The 16,477-nt window shown below is 55.6% G+C and overlaps 2 protein-coding genes across 2 annotated transcripts; one reads left to right on the top strand and one right to left on the bottom strand.

Moving 5' to 3' along the window:
* The first annotated feature begins 31 nt into the window (after positions 1-31).
* GGN (gametogenetin) lies at positions 32-4,509 on the top strand. Its single transcript, XM_034946593.3, has 4 exons — positions 32-173; positions 538-599; positions 1,084-3,084; positions 3,944-4,509. Exons 3-4 carry the CDS (start codon positions 1,103-1,105, stop codon positions 4,059-4,061), a joined length of 2,100 nt encoding a protein of 699 aa, XP_034802484.2. The 5' UTR covers positions 32-173; positions 538-599; positions 1,084-1,102; the 3' UTR covers positions 4,062-4,509.
* A 139-nt stretch (positions 4,510-4,648) lies between these two features.
* On the bottom strand, positions 4,649-14,023 carry PSMD8 (proteasome 26S subunit, non-ATPase 8). Its single transcript, XM_003812275.5, has 7 exons — positions 13,523-14,023; positions 12,247-12,319; positions 12,025-12,127; positions 9,072-9,237; positions 7,468-7,568; positions 6,238-6,349; positions 4,649-5,219 (listed from the first exon to the last, which is right to left on the bottom strand). The coding sequence occupies exons 1-7, from the start codon at positions 13,880-13,882 to the stop codon at positions 5,082-5,084; spliced, it is 1,053 nt and encodes a 350-aa protein (XP_003812323.1). The 5' UTR covers positions 13,883-14,023; the 3' UTR covers positions 4,649-5,081.
* Positions 14,024-16,477: the final 2,454 nt, after the last annotated feature.

Below are 16,477 nucleotides of genomic sequence, written 5' to 3'. Positions count from 1 at the left end.
GTGGGTGGGGTTGGAGGGCCTGGGTATAAGGAGGTTTGGATGCTGCAGGCGAGGACTAGTGCGTGCGTCACGAAGGGGCGGGCCCACGGTGGATGGGCCTTCTCGGCGCCCGGGGGGAAGGAGAGGGTCTTGAGAAGCGATGTTGCTGGGTCTTAAAAAGGCGGAGCTTAGAGGTAAATTGCCTTAGGGGCGGGGCAGATGAGAGGTCCAAAGGGGAGGAGCGACGCATCGGTGTTCGCGTGGGCGGGGCCTCGGGAGGGAATGAGAGGGGCGGGGCATTCTAAAGGGGAGGGGCTAAGGAGAACAACCCAAAGGGGTGGAGCTTAGAACCAGAAGGCCTGGGGGCGAGGAAGAAGTCCTCGGAGTATTTCAAGGGGAGACCTAGGTTCGTAAGGGGCCGGGCTCCCGCGGGCTCGCAGGAGGGCGGGGCCTCGAGCTCCGGGGGCGGGGCCTACATCTCGGGGTCCGCCCTAGTTGTCTCGCCCCCTTGCCTTCACCCGCACCCCCGTTCTTTTCGGTTATTTTCTGCTACGGCAGTTCCCTGCCCTGCCCCGGGCCCAGGGGGCCGCGGTCTGAACTCTGCTCGGCTGGAGGACTCGGTGAGTGGGTTCCTCTGGGGGGAGGCGGGGCCAGGGCGGAGCTTGGGGACAGGGGTGGAGCTTGACTGTGGATGCCAGCTAGTAGATAGACCTGGAGCGGGAAGAGGTTTAGGGGTGAGGCCTGAGGATCTGCCGCTGCCTGGGAAGAGGGCGGGACCCAGGTGCTCTAGAGAGAGGCGGGGAGTCGGAGAGTTAGAGGAGAGGACTGAGGGATCAGCATGACCAGCCAAGGGGACAAGCATGGAACCTTAGTACATAATGGGGCTGGTAGTGAAGTATCTGAACAGCAGCTGTGTTGGGGACGTGGGCAAGAAGGCGTGAGTGTCGAAGGTCAGGGAACAGGAGTGCGACCTAAGGACTTGGGCCTGATCGGATCTTGGAGAACAGGGGCGGGGCCGGTGCGGACGCATTAGATCAAGTACAGCCAGCCTCGTAGGGTCCCCACGGCCCTGGCAGGCTGACTGGAGTAAATTTTTCTGACCAGTCTCCGAGCTCCGTCAGAAATGGGGAACTTGCAGTCGGAGCCATCCGCGGGCGGGGGCTCCCGAAAAGTGCAGCCCTCGGACCGCGCCCCCGACTCCCGCCGGACGTCCCTGGTGGAGCCCGAGATGACCTCCCAGGCCATGCGCCTGACTCGTGGGCTGGGTGTCTGGTTCCCTGGCAGCGCCACACCCCCGGAACTCATGGTACCCCGGGAGCCCGAGGCCTCACCCTCGACCCTGCCCCTCACCTTAGAACGGCCCTCTCCAGTGATGCCCCCTCCTGAAGAGGCGGCCGCGGTCTCTGCACCACCCCCGGCCCCCGCGGGGACTCTGCTGCCCGGCCCGTCTAAATGGCAAAAGCCCGCGGGCACTCCAGTTCCCCGGATCCGCCGCCTGCTGGAGGCGAGCCATCGCGGCCAGGGCGACCCTCCGAGCCTCCGCCCGCTGAAGCCGCCGCCGCCGCCCCGGCAACTATCCGTGAAGGACACTGTCCCGAGGGCCCCATCCCAATTTCCGCCGCCCCTGGAGCCTTGGAAGCCGCCACCACCATTACCTTCTGAACGGCAGCCGGCGGACCGCAGAATCACTCCTGCTCTGGCCACACCCGCCTCACCCCCCACAGAAAGCCAGGCTGGGCCCCGCAACCAGGGCCAGATGGCCGGCAGGGCTCGCGGAGGGGCGCCTCCCCAGGCGGGCGAAGGCGAAATGGCCCAGCCTGCGGATTCCGAGTCCGGTCTGAGCCTGCTGTGTAAAATCACCTTCAAGTCGAGGCCCTCTTTGGCCCCTCCGGCAGCCTCGAGTTCCTTAGCAGCCAAAGCTTCGCTGGGGGGCGGCGGAGGCGGCGGCCTCTTTGCTACCCCAGGTGCCATCTCTTACGCCGAGGTCCTGAAGCAAGGGCCCCTGCCTCCTGGAGCCGCTCGCCCCTTGGGAGAGGTTTCTCGAGGGGCACAGGAAGCCGAGGGAGGTGATGGAGACGGCGAAGGGTGTTCTGGTCCTCCCTCGGCGCCTGCGTCCCAAGCCCGGGCCCTACCGCCGCCACCCTACACCACCTTTCCAGGCTCGAAGCCCAAATTCGACTGGGTTAGCGCTCCCGACGGCCCTGAACGCCACTTCCGCTTCAACGGGGCTGGCGGAGGCATCGGGGCGCCGCGACGGCGTGCGGCCGCACTCTCTGGGCCTTGGGGCTCCCCTCCGCCACCACCAGAGCAGATACACTCAGCTCCCGGGCCCCGGAGGCCCGCATCTGCCCTGCTGGCGCCGCCTACGTTCATCTTCCCGGCACCCACCAATGGCGAGCCCATGCGCCCGGGGCCCCCAGGCCTGCAGGAGTTACCACCGCTGCCACCGCCCACGCCACCGCCCACACCGCCGCCCACACTGCAGCCACCAGCGCTCCAGCCAACGCCGCTGCCGGTGGCTCCCCCGCTCACCCCGGGTCTGGGCCACAAGGAGTCAGCCCTGGCTCCCACCCCAGCCCCTGCTCTGCGCCACAAGGAGTCAGCCCTGGCTCCCACCCCAGCCCCTGCTCTGCCCCCAGCCTTAGCCGCCGACCAGGCCCCGGCCCCATCCCCGGCCCCGGCCCCGGCCCCATCCCCATCCTCGGCCCCGGCCCCGGCCCCGGCCCCGGCCCCGGCCCCGGCCCCGGCCCCATCCCCGGCTCCAGCTCCCACCGTGGCTGAGCCCTCGCCGCCTGTGTCCGCGCCCGCACCCACGGCTGCGCCCATCAAGACCCGCACGCGCAGGAACAAGGGTTCCCGTGCAGCCCGGGGCGCGACCCGTGAGGATGGCTTGCATGGAGATGGTCCTCGCGAACGAGCTACAGCTACCGTGCCTGACAGCAGTGGTGGAGGGGGTGGTGGCAGCGGGGCCTCTCAGACTGGGGCAGCTAACACCCGCGCTGCGCGCCACTGGCTGCCCTTCCAGGTGCTTAACTCCTGTCCCTGCAAGTGTTACTGCCGCCACCAGCCACGCCATCGCCGCCTGCCACGCAACGTCTCTGCCTGGTGAGAGGGGAGAAGGGACAGGAGGGTGCCGAACCCCAGACTGCTGGATAGAGTCCTACTCAGCTCTTTGGCTTCCTGACCCTAGAATGACCCGTGGCCTTCATCTCTGCCACATCTCAAACCTAGCTGAGCTCCCACCCTTCAGGACCAAGAGGACCCGTGATCCCATGCTGACCTTTGACGGGGAAAGGGGGACACCCTGGCCCAGCCCTATGGCATCCGATCCCTAAGTGGACTCTTGGCCCTCCTGTACCTCTCTTGGAGCCATTAGAGAGGGAGGCTGGTCCCAGCTGGCCTGACCCTATACACTGCCTTGACCCTGTCCCTGAGGGTATCAAGGAGGACCACGTCCGAGGCCACTCAGGGATGGGGGTGAGGGGATGACTGTCTTCCTGGAACTAAATGGGGGTAGATGCACGCCTCCAACTTTACTGGGCACAGGGGCAGCCCTGGACTCCTGACCCCTCTAGCCTCTGAGGACTTCTCCTGACTCTGGGACTCAAGGCTTCAGCCGCCAGAGGGCACTGACGTCCCAGCCCTTGTGCTGGGGAGGCTCCTCCTGAGTCCCACATCCAGGGGGACAATGCATCCTCCAGCCACCCCCTACCCACACTGAATCACCAGATCTGGCCACTGGGGTCTGATCCTGACTCCTGGGAGTGCTGAACCACTGGGAGACTGCCCTGGACCTCCTGAAGCTTAGCTGGGACACTCGCCAGCCCTGCCCTAAACTGCCTTTGGGATATTCCAATATAGCCTTCAGAAGCTTCCCTATTCATATGGGGACAGGGAGGCTCTAGAAGGGCTAGAGGCCTGGTCCCATTGCTGGGCTTTGCTGACTCTACCCTCCCCCTGCTAGGCTGAGCACATCCACCAACCACCTGGGCGAGCCACCCTGGGTTGCCACCATCAAGCTGTCCGGCTCTCTGGTGGCCAGGCTGGAGCACTACGACTTGCAGGCCACCCATTCCAACTGAGTGTAGTCGGCTCAACACCCTCCACCTTCCCCTCCATGCCAATAAAATAACCAATCCAGATGCCAGCAGCCTGTCAATCACTCGCCAAGGCAGTGGGTACGGTGCAGCAGGGCAGGCTCGCCATTAAAGCACATCTTGGAAACAATCGTGAGGCTGGACCAGAGCAGCAGTAACTGAGGTTCCATTCACCCAGCACCCAGACTGATGGGTCCAGGGCGGGGGGGATCTGATTCCCCTTAATCCATAAGCCCCAATTCTGAGCTAACCTGGTACCAAGCTCACAGGCTCAGCACAAACCACTTTGCAAAGGAGTGATCATTCCCATTTCACAGTTGGGAAAACTAACTCTGGAAGACTTGTGAAATTTCCACATCCCACAAGGGATTCAGCCAGATTTGGACCCTGCACCTTGAACACCTTCCCAAGAATTTCAAGGCAGGAAACCTAGGCTGGGGGGTGTGCGGGGAGGTCCTCAATCACATGCTGGCTCAGGGAGGGTGGGACCCACAAGCCCACACCAGGGCCCACACCTTTTGTTCCACAAAGGGCCCAAACTGGCAGCCTACAGATGGGTTCCATTTCACATGTCATTTGAAAAATTGTTTAATTCAATGCCAACATTTATTCTTTTTAGTAGGACACTTCACCCCCTTTGTTTAAAAAATCTGGTACCCTGGTCCAGCATTCCTATGTGTCCACAGCTGGCTAGAACAGTCCCCCTACCTGGGGCCATGCCCTCCTGCACGCCACAGTGCTGCTGGGGCCCCACAGTGGGCGTCCGTGTTTGAGACCCTGAGCAATGCCCACCAGACAGAGGCTGACCCAGTTGGAGGCTATCTCCAACTCCTGAATGCCCCAAAACCTCCAAGTTCTTCAGATATAAGAACTTGTCTCTCTGCCGTCCCAACTGGGGAGACAAGGGCCTGGAAGAGGGAATGTCAGTCCACCTTTATTGGGCGAAACCCTGCAGTGTAACTGTTTTAAATAACTCGTGCCCTGCCCCACCCAGTGCCCGGGGGCTCAGACGATCATCTCCAGCTGCCGGGCATACTCGATGACCTGTTTGGCCAGTTCTGTGGAGGGAATGGTGGTGTCTTCCGGCTTCTGCTGCTGGCTGGCAAAACTGTAGTAGTTGTTGGGGCCCAGGACCCACCCTCGCTGCAGGAAAGGAGGGATTAGAGACGGGTAGAGTGATCACAAAGGCTCCATCCCCACCCTATGGGGCCAGCACTTGCCCACGTGTCCTATGCTCTCTTTTCTCACCAACCGTACTCTGCCCCAATGACCCTTGACAAGTAACTTCACCTCTCTGTGCCTCAGTTTCTCTGTGTTGAGACTGGGACCCTAATTACACACCTCTCTGGGTCAACTGTGAGGATCTGGTGAATCAACATCTTTAAAGCACAGAGGATAGTGTTTGGCCTGAGTGACAGATCAGTTACCAGCTGTCACCATCACTAAAATTCAATTTCACCTTCTTTTTTTTTTTTCCCCCAGACAGAGTCTCGCTCTGTCACCCAGGCTGGAGTGCAATGGCGTGATCTCGGCTCACTGCAACCTCTGCCTCCTGGGTTCAAGCAATTCTCCTGCCTCAGCCTCCCGAGTAGCTGAGATTACAGGCACCCGCCACCACATCCGGCTAATTTTTTTTGTATTTTTTAGTAGAGATGAGGTTTCACCATGTTGACCAGGCTGGTCTCGAACTCCTGACCTCAGGCGATCCTCCCACCTCAGCCTCCCAGAGTGAGCCTAGGTGGGAGGATCCACCTTGGTGCGCGGGAGCCACTGCACCCAGCCCAATTTCACCTTCCATAGCCTGGTCCCAGCCCTCCTCCTGCAACACCAAGCGTTGCTCGTGCTCAAACGCCTGAGACCAAATGAAGCAAAGTCTTGCAGAAAAAGCTGCCACCTCTAAGAAATTTTGATAAAGACAGCAGCCAACATGCGTGCAGCGCCCACCTCCAGCTGGTGCCAGGTACTAAGCTCATCCCATGTATCTAGCCCCATTCTGTGGATAGAGAAACTGATGTCAGAGAGCTTTGGCAGCTTGCCTAGAGTCACACAGTTGAACTTAAACCTGGGCAGTCTTGTTCCAGTGTCCCTCTAAGCCACCGCACACTGTTGTTAGTGACTTCACCCCTTGGTCCCACGGCCCCTTGCCCTGTACCCCAGCCACCTTCTTGGCGTAGTCTGTCATCTTTTTGGGTGTGTTGAAGAAGAGGATCCGGGTGGCCTCAGTGAAAAGGATTTTCTCGTAAGCCTTCTCGATGCACCCAGCGATCTCATCCCTGGGGGAAGATGAGAAGCTCCTCATTACTGAGCATCGACAACCTCCCAGGACCGGTCCCCCGAGACCTGACATGTGTCAGCTCTGACCCTGGAGTTCAGCACTGATGGCAGGAATATGTGAGGGGCCCTGTTTTATTCATCAAGGCTCAGAAGGGGAGAAACTTGACCAGACTCGCAAAGCAAGCAAGGGCCATGGGAGATCCCCACTGAAATCTCTGACTCCTGGGCCCACACTCTGAATCCCACTCCCCAGCCACAGGATTTTAGGTCTGAAACCCAGCTTGGGACTCACATGAGGGCATCTCTTCTCATAACACCCATCACCAGGGTGCTGCACCCCACTTCATAGATCCTGAGGGGGTTCCTTGTACCCATCAAGAGGCACCATGAACAACACCGAAGTAGAAATAGAGCAAGGCATTAAGTCACTGTAGTGAGGGAGGGGGTAAGCTCTGGGGAAAAGCCAGTGATGGGGAGGAGTGCCTCCAATATCGCTTAGGCCATGCAGTGGGTAGTGGGTACTGGCTACCACTCCCCACTCGAATGCCTCTGGGCTTGCCTTTGCACCTAAGGCATGGAAACTCATTCTGATTTGGTGCTCTGCCCGAGTGCATCAGCTCAGCCACCACTTCGACACCCTTTTACTCCTCAAGGGATTTGTATGTCACATCCATCTGCCCGTGGGATGTCACTTGTGCACACGGCAACCCAAGGGGCTGCTGGGATTTGGTCAACCCATTCTAGAGAAGGAGAAACTGAGGGTTCCACAGTTTTGGTGGCCGGAGGTGAAGTCTCATGACTCACTGGATGGGTATCTAGGACGGAAGATGGGCTAAGACAGGCCGCACAATCCCTGCCTGCTGAACCAATTCCATGCTCAGGTTTGACACACGTGGCCACAAATGTCAACAGCCAAGGGTGGTGAGATGAGAGCCGTTATCCACAATCCCATGACCAGGCCCAATTCACTGAAAAGGAGAGCTGAGGTGCTAGGAGGATAAGAAACACACCTAGCCTACCCAGACAACCAATGGCTGGAATGAGATTCAGACTCGGAGCTGTCCGACTCAAGCCCAAGTTCTTTCCAAACTCCACAGGGCCTGGCCCCACTACGCACCTGATAGTGTCGAGCAGGATGTCAATGAAGAAGGTGTAGCTCTCGGCGGGGATGTTACCCTTGGCCAGGAACACTTTGTTGTAGCTGCCCTCCATCAGGTACTGCAGAAGCCGGGAAGGGGGAAGAAGAGAGAATGAAGAGGAGGCTGCAAAGGGGCCTACCTGTGTGGGCCTCATCACACTCCTAGTGCCCCTGTAATCCCTTTGCCACACAGCCACACCCCTGCCCTGGGTACCCCCTCTTCCAGAAAGCCCTTGCTGGTTTATGCGCACACACCCACACACACACACACACACTCTCTCTCTCTCTCTCTCTCACCCCCTCTTCCTCCCTCCCTCCCTCCCTCCCCCTAAGCCTGCTCTGGGCTGGCATCTCATTATCTCATCTACTGTCCAATTATCCATCTATTTTCCAGGAGGGAGACAGTGCTGGCTCCACCACAGGCTCATCCCTGTACACCTCTGCCCGAACTGTGCTGCCTGCCCTAACTGCCCTCTCTCCCATCCTCTCCCCACTGACCAAATCCTCCCATAAGATGTCAGCTCCAGGAACAACTTCCTAACCTTAGGTCCTAAGGCTTTGCCCTGGCCCTGCTCACTTTGTTCCAAAAACACTGTCTTCTTGGCTGTCCTTCGAACACAGCAGACACAGTACTGCCTCAGGACACTTGGACTGGCTGGTTCCTCTGCCCGGCTGTCCACAGGGTTCAGTCCCTTACCCTTTTCTTTTCTTTTTTGAGCCTGTTGCCCAGGCTGGAGTGCAATGGCACAATCTTGGCTCACTGCAACCTCCACCTCCTGGGTTCAAGTGATTCTCCTGCCTCAGCCTCCCGAGTAGCTGGGATTACAGGCACCCACCACCCGCCTGGCTAGTTTTTGTATTTTTATAGAGACGGGGTTTCACCATGTTGGCCAGGCTGGTTTCGAACTCCTGAACTCAGGTGACCCACCCGCCTCGGCCTCCCAATGTGCTGGGATTACAGGCGTGAGCCACTGTGCGCGGCCACCCTTTTCTTTAAAAAATATGTTTTTATTCATTTATTTTCTAAATAGAGACAGAATCTCACTGTCACCCAGGCTAGAATACAGTGGTGTGATCATAGCACACTGTAGCCTTGAACTCCTGGGCTCAAGCAGTCCTCCTGCCTCAGCCTCCCAAAGTGCTGAGATTACAGGCATAAGCCAGTTCCTCACCCTTTTCAAGTCTTTCTCCAATTTCACCTTTTAGGTGAGGCCTTCTGACTCCCCGAGATAAATATCACCCATCCCTGCCTCTCCACCCTCCTTCCTGCTTTTTCTCCACAGCACTCAGCATCTGACAGACTGCGCAGGCCACTCACTCTTCGGGCTTACTATCTGCTTCCACACCCCAGTGTCATCACCACAAGATCATGAATTTCACCTGCTTGGCTCACTGCACAGTCTGACAACCTACCACAGCGCCAGGCACACAGCTGGGACTCAGTATTTGTTGGACAAACAAGAGGATGGGTCCGTGGGTGGAAAGATGGGTGAACCCTGGCCACTCCTTCAGGAAAGCCCTCCTAAGACCACCCCTGCACCACCCACTTTGGCCAGGTCCTCCCCTGCCCCTTGCCATCTCACTTGCTCCAGGGACACGGGGTGCTTGATGTAGACATTGGTCTGGATGTCCTTTGCAGGCAGCCGCTCCAACTCCGTGTGGAACTCAGCCACCCGGTTCTGGGACAGCAGGAAGAGGAGGTTGAGGCCCAAGAGCTGGTGCATATAGGCTGACTCGGGGAGCTGCTCCCTGTGGACGTGGGATGGGGAAGCAGGTTAAGGAGGATTTAAGGGCCTAACGAGCCCTCTACCCCAGGCTCCAGGAATCCTCACAATTGCCCCATGCATCTTCCTGAAGAGGTATCAGGTCCTGGGTTTTCATATGAGGAAACTGTGTCCCAAAGATGCATGAACAAGTCATTTACAAGAGTCATATTGAGTCATACAAGAGCGAGTGACCTCACTTCAGTGAAATGACAACCTCGGTTTCCCAAAGTGTAAACTGGGTATCACCATAGTATCCTTTTATTTATTTTTTGAGAAGGAGTCTCTCTCTGTTGCCCAGGCTGGAGTGCAATGGTGCGTTCTTGGCTCACTGCAACCTCCGCTTGCCGGGTTCAAGCGATTCTCCTGATTTAGCCTCCCAAGTAGCTGGGACTACAGGCACACGCCACCATGCCCAGCTAATTTTTTGTACTTTTAGTAGAGACGGGGTTTCACTATGCTGGCCAGGCTGGTCTCGAACTCCTGATCTCGTGATCCACCCACCTCGGCCTCCCAAAGTGCTTGGATTACAGGTATGAGCCACTGCGCCCGGCCCTTTTTTTTTTTTTTTTTTCAATTCCGAGACAAGGTCTTGCTCTGTCACCCAGGCTCACTGCAGCCTCAACTTCCCACGCTCAAGCCATCCTCCCATCTCAGACTCCAAAGTAGCTGGGACTACAAGTGCACACCACCATGCCCAGCTAACTTTTTTTTTTTTTTTTTTTTTGAGACGGAGTCTTGCTCTGTCGCCCAGGCTGGAGTGCAGTGGCCCGATCTTGGCTCACTGCAGGCTCTGCCTCCTGGGTTCATGCCATTCTCCTGCCTCAGCCTCCCGAGTAGCTGGGACTACAGGCGCCCACCACCACACCTGGCTAATTTTTGTAATTTTCTTTTAGAGACAGGGTTTCACTGTGTTAGCCAGGATGGTCTCAACCTCCTAAGCTCATGATCCGCCCAGATTGGCCTCCCAAAGTGCTGGAATTACAGGTGTAAGCCACCATGCCCAGCCTGCCCAGCTAATTTTTCAATATTTTTTGTACAGACAGGATTTCGCCATGTTGGCCAGGCAGGTCTGGAAATCCTGGGCTCAAGTGATCCTCCTGTCTCAGCCTCCCAAAGTGCTGGGATTTCAGGCATGTGCCATCATGCCCGGCCTCACAGTATCCATTTCGTAGAGATGGGTTGAATGAACAAAGGTTAAGTGAATTAAATGATTCAACCCAGGTAAGGTGATTAGAACAATACCTGGCCCAAATAAACACAAAGTGTTAGCTATAACTATATTAAGAGTTACTGGCCGGGCGTGGTGGCTCACGCCTATAATCCAAGCACTTTGGGAGGCCGAGGCGGGTGCATCACCTGAGGTCAGGAGTTCAAGACCAGCCTGGCCAACCTGGCAAAACCCCATCTCTACTAAAAATACAAAAATTAGCTGGGTGTGGTCGTGGGCACCTGTAATACCAGCTACTCAGGAGGCTGAGGGAGGCTGAGGCAGGAGAATCACTTGAACCTGGGAGGCGGAGGTTGCAGTGCGCCGAGATCCAGCCGTTGCACTCTAGCCTGGGTGGACTCTAGCAGGGCATGGTGGCGCATGCCTGTAATCCCAGCTACTTGGGAGACTGAGGCAGGAGAATCGCTTGAACCCGGGAGGCAGAGGTTGTGGTGAGCCGAGATTGCACCATTGCACTCCAGCCTGGGCAACAAGAGTGAAACTCCGTCTCAAAAAAAAAAAAGTTATTGGAGTCAGATGCAATGACTCAACACCTGTAATCCCAACACTCTGGGAGCCCAAGGCAGGAGGATCACTTGTGGCCAGGAGTTCGAGACCAGCCTGGGCAACAAAGCGAGACCCCCATCTCTACAAAAAATTAAAAGATCCAGGAGTGGTGGTGTGCACCTGTAGCCCTAGCTACTTGAGAGGCTAAGGTAGGAGTACCGCTTGAGCCCAGGAGGTCAAGGCTGTGGTGAGCCATGACTGCACCACTGCACTCCAGCCTGGGCAACACAGCAAGACCCTGTCTCCAAAAATAAATAAATAAAAGAATCACCACTCCCTACTTTAACAGGGAAACTGAGAGAGGTAAAGTCATTTGCCCAAGACCTCATAATCAAGAAGTGGCTGGATGTTTCAAAGCCAGGTTTGTCTGATGTCAAATTCCCAATCATTAATCTGTGCAGGTATCATTGAGTTTTATATTCAACACATATCCAGTGAGTCCCTGTTCTGGGCCTGGCCCTGTGGTAGGCAGTGCTAGGGACATAGCAGTAACCGAGACAGTTCCAAGCTCTGCCTTTAGAAAGCTCACAGTCCAGTGAGAGAAAGGGCTGGGATGAGCAGGCACAGGCAGAGGGGCGTGAGCTGGAACTGCATTGGAAGCCACAGGAAAGAACTTGGTCTTGTGCCTGAGGACCATGAAGAGCCACGGCAGGTTCTGAGCAGGGTATGGACAGTGTCAAATTTTAGTGTCACATGATCCTACTGGCTGCCACAGGGGTTTGAGTCAGAGGGGCAAGGCTGGGGCCAGGACACGTGAAAGGTGATGGCAGCCCCACTGGACAGAGGGGGTGCAATGTGGGAATGGGTAGGGGGAGACTGACTAGTCAAGCCAAGTCTCAGGACCTCCAAGCCAAGCCCTGACCCTGCACCACTGAGGAGAGAACTAAGCCAGGAGGAGTTCCCAGATGAAGGAAGAGGACCCAAGCGGCCAGAGCTCCAGAAATAAAGGAGCTGCCATGCAACCACCCCCCAGTTGGGGGCAGGGCCCATTCTCACTTGTAATCAAAGTAGTAGCATTTGAGCTGGGCCATGTAGCGCTCGAAGGAGGGGATGTCCTTGCGTAGGATGCTCCATTGGGCCCCGATCTCCAGTATGTCACCTGTGGGTGACAGAGTGAGCTCTCAGGAGGTGACTGAGGTCTCTTCCCCAACCACCAGTGCTACCATTCCTGCCATGACCCCCAGATCATCACCCCCAACCAACCCCAGTGACACTCACGGGCCAGAATTAGCTGCTGTTTGGTCAGCTTGGTCCCTGTGGTTGGCAAGAAGTTGAGCTCCAGAAGAACTAGCTGATGGGGAGGGGAGGGAGGGAAGAAAGAAAAGAAGGGAATTCAAATACAGATGACTTACCTGCTCTACGCTTTGGTCTTCCCACTTGGAAAATGGAGCTAACCATCATCCTGACTCATGAGGAATGCTTTCTCATAAAGCACTCAGAACAGGGCCTGAGCACGCAACACATGCCCATTTAAGATTACATCACATTACAATTATTAATAGCCCCACTGGGGAAACAAGGAGGGACACTCAGTGCCTGACCCAGTGGAATCACGCGGCGGTGGGGACAGGAGTACATTCCATTCTTGGCCGATCTTCCCCACAATCTATTGGGGAAGGGGTAGCTGGGCTATCCCCAAAATCTATATCTGGGAGGGGGAGGTCCAAATCTCCCCCCACAGTTCAGCCCATACATCTTTCCTTAGCAGGCTCAGCGGCTTGTTCCAAGCCACTGGATTTACACTCCCTCACAACACATGTTTGGTCTGAAGCACTCTGGGCCCCGTATTCTTGTTCTCTACTTGTAAGAATATTTCTTCTAGGTTCAGTCCTGCCTTCACAACTAGGCTGCCCCCTCTCCCAACAGATGTGAGCCTAAGCCCCAGATCTCTCAGATCCTAACCCAGCCTGGTCTTAACCACACACCCTCTACACAGCCCACCTTTTCAGCCTCATTCTTTTATCACTCCGGGCAGTCCTCACTTCCCACTTGGTCTTGCCTGGAATCCACCATCAGGAAAAGCCCGAATCCCAATCCTGCCACTCCGACCAGTTAAGCCTCCACGCACCAAAAATCTAACCCCTCACTCAGTTCTGCCATCACAAGTCTTTCAATCATTCCCCCACCACCCCCGCGTGGGTCCATTCCAGTCATCTCTCACTTAAAAAAAAAAAATGTAGAGACAGAGTCTCGCTATGTTGCTCAGGCTGATCTTGAACTCCTGGGCTCAAGCGACGCTCCCCCGCCTCGGCCTCCCAAAGCGCTGCGATTACAGGCGTGACCATCAACGCGCCCTGTCCCTCTCTCGCTTCTTGACGCCCTCCGAGCCCCCACTTTGGCTGTTCCAAATCTTTCACCCCATCGGATCCCCCAGCCCGCCTCAGTCTCGCTGGCACCGAGGTGGCTTCCGCGGCCCGGGACTTGGTTGGGTCCAGACACCTCGTAGCGCCCCCCACGCCCGCAACACTCGGTTTCCTGGGCCTGCCGACTTTACCTTGAGTCGACCCAGCTCTTCCCCGCACTTGCTAAGATTGGGGCTTTTACGGTTCCACTCGCCCTTGAGTTGCTCGTACATGCCGGTCGCGGCCTGCAGGACAGCGCCCGAGGTTGCCGCGGGCCCGGAGCTCGAGAAGCCTGCCGCCCCGTTCACCGCCGCGGCCGCCATCTTGCGTGATGCGGCAAGCAGACCGCCTGATTTACGGCAGCGCCGCCTACAAACGCTTGCCCGGCGGAAGTGGGGCCGAGAGGTGGAGCCCAAGGCCCGGGGCGGGGCTACAACCTGCCTCAGCCCGCCCCGGGTAGCCCGCCGTCGCTCTCGAGGTGGCGCCCTCGGAGCCCTGCCCTTAATGAACATGTCAGTTGGAGCTCCGCCTCTGTCGTCACTCAAGATGGTGACCGGAAGTTGGCTTTTGCCCTAACTGAAAATGACAGCTGTCTCAACACCACCCTCCACCCACCTCACGGTTCCAATAATGAACATGGCTGCCCTGGCTTCAGTCTGAGTGCTCGGGACGCTACGTAGCTGTCCTGGAGGTTCCGCCTTCGGGGCAGCGTCTCCAAGCCAAAAGGTAGCGGGTGTCGTGCCATTTGGAGAGCTGTGTTATTCTCATTTTATAGACAGACTGAGAGGCTGGATAACCTTCCAAAGGACTAACAGCTAGGATGTGTACCTGGGACTCCCTCTCCAGTCTTTTTCAATGCATCCTTCCACATTTTTTTCCCAAGCTTATATGAACTAACTAGTTACAAAACTCATCCAGCTCTATGGCTTTAAATGTCATGTGTAAGTGGAGGATTCACAATTTTTTTTTTTTTTTTTTGAGACGGAGTTTAGCTCTTGTTGTCCAGGCTGGAGTGCAATGGAGCAATCTTGGCTCACTGCATCCTCCGCCTCCTGGGTTCAAGTGATTCTTCTGCCCCAGCCTCCCAAGTAGCTGGGATTACAAGCATGTGCCACCACGCCTGGCTAATTTTCGTATTTTTAGTAGAGACGTAATTTTAGTATTTTTACTAGATGTTGGTCAGGCTGGTCTCCAACTCCTGAACTCAGGCGATTCCCCGGGCCCTGGCCTCCCGAAATGCTGGGATTATAGGCATGAGCCACCTTGCCTGGCCAGTATTCACAACTTCTTATACCAACTTCTTCCTCCATTGATTGATATTACATCTGCACATTCAACATCGCTTTTTCTCTCTTTTTAAAAAAATAAATAAATTTTTTATAGAGACAGAGTCTCATTATATTGCCCAGGCTGGTCTCGAACTCCTGAGCTCAAGCGATCTTCCTGCCTTGACCTCGCAAAGTGTTGGGATTAGAGGTGTGAGCCACTGCGCCTGGACAGCACGTTTTTCTCAAACCCGACTTTCACTCTCCGTCTCCACCATTTAGAATGTCATCTCCATGAAGGCAGGACGATTTCCTTCACTACTGAATTCCCAGTATCTCAGTGCTTGGCAAATATTAGTAGACAGTCAATAAATATTTGTTGGCCAGGCATGGTGGCTCATGCCTGTAATCCCAGCACTTTGGGAAGCCGAGGCAGATAGATCACTTGAGGTCAGGAGTTCGAGACCAACCTGGCCAACATGGCGAAACCCCATCTGTACTGCAAATACCAAAAAAAAAAAAAAACCAGCTGTGCCTGGTGGCACACACCTGTAATCCCAGATACTTAGGAGCCCGAGGCAGGAGAATCGCTTAAACCCAGGAGGTCAGCTTGTAGTGAGCTGAGATTGTGCTGCTGCACTCCAGCCTGGGTGACAGAGTGAGACTCTGTCTCAGAGAAAATAAATAAATAAATGTAAAAATACCAAAAATTTGCCGGGCGTGGTGGTGCGCATCTGTAGTACAGCTACTTGGGAGGCTGAGGCAGGAGAAGCACTTGAACCTGGGAGGCAGAGGTTGCAGTGAATTGAGATCGCCATTGCTCTCCTGCCTGGGTGACAGAGCAAGACTGTGCTCAAAAAAAAAAAAAAAAAAAAAAAAAGAAAAAGAAAAAGAAAAGAAAGAAATTATATATGTGTTGAATTAATGAGTAAATTAATATGTGAAAGAAGTTGTGGTGTTAAAAAATGTTTTAAACAAAAATGATGGCCGGGTGCGGTGGCTCAAGCCTGTAATCTCAGCACTTTGGGAGGCTGAAGTGGATGGATCACCTGAGGTCAGGAGTTTGAGACCAGCCTAGCCAACATGGTGAAACTCCGTCTCTACTATACAAAAAATTATCTATCCAGGTATGGTGGCGGGTGCCTGCAATCCCAGTTACTCACTCGGGAGGCTGAGGCAGGAGAATCACTTGAACTTGGGAGGCGGAGGTTGCAGTGAGCCAAGATCGCACCATTGCACTCCAGCCTAGGCAACAAGAGCAAAACTCCATCTCAAAAAAAAAAAAAAAAAGAAAAAGACACAAATAAACAAAATACCACGATGATACGGCCAGGCCAGGTGGCTCATGCCTGTAATCCCAGCACTTTGGGAGGCTGAGGCGGGCAGATCACAAGGTCAGGAGATGGAGACCAGTCTGGCTAACACAGTGAAACCCCATCTCTACTAAAAATACAAAAAATTAGCCGGGCATGGTGGCATGCGTCTGTAGTCCCAGCTACTCGGGAGGCTGAGGCAGGAGAATCGCTTGAACCCAGGAGGCGGAGGTTGCAGTGAGCCGAGATCACACCACTGCACTCCAGCCTGGGTAACAGAGCGAGACTCCATCTCAAAAAAAATAATTAGTTTCAAGTATGAGGGGAAATCCAGTCTCTGTCACTCTATCTTGGCTGGAAGTGCAGATGGTGATATTTAAATAACATGTTGACTTGGCTGATACAGGATTATGATGTGTTCACCTGGACCATGAGGTGACTCGGTAGAATCTTGGTGGTGGAAACAACCTTAGCCAGCAGCCCTTACACACATGAGTGTTGCCAACTCTTGTTATTGTCAAATTTCATC

Source organism: Pan paniscus, chromosome 20 (assembly GCF_029289425.2).
Source record: "Pan paniscus chromosome 20, NHGRI_mPanPan1-v2.0_pri, whole genome shotgun sequence".
Classification (NCBI taxonomy): Eukaryota; Metazoa; Chordata; class Mammalia; order Primates; family Hominidae; genus Pan; species Pan paniscus.
Note: the sequence above shows the minus strand (reverse complement) of the source record. Positions and strands in the feature narration are given on the sequence as shown.

Bases quoted from the DNA above. Each gene is read 5' to 3' on its own strand.
- PSMD8 (XM_003812275.5), bottom strand. From the start codon at position 13,882: ATGTTCATTAAGGGCAGGGCTCCGAGGGCGCCACCTCGAGAGCGACGG. The intron at 6,350-7,467 runs GTGCGTAGTGGG...ATCTTCCCCCAG, and splicing joins ATCCTGCTCGACACTATCAG to GGATGAGATCGCTGGGTGCA. The intron at 5,220-6,237 runs GTGGCTGGGGTA...CCTTTCCTGCAG, and splicing joins TGACAGACTACGCCAAGAAG to CGAGGGTGGGTCCTGGGCCC.
- GGN (XM_034946593.3), top strand. From the start codon at position 1,103: ATGGGGAACTTGCAGTCGGAGCCATCCGCGGGCGGGGGCTCCCGAAAA. The intron at 3,085-3,943 runs GTGAGAGGGGAG...TCCCCCTGCTAG, and splicing joins CCACGCAACGTCTCTGCCTG to GCTGAGCACATCCACCAACC.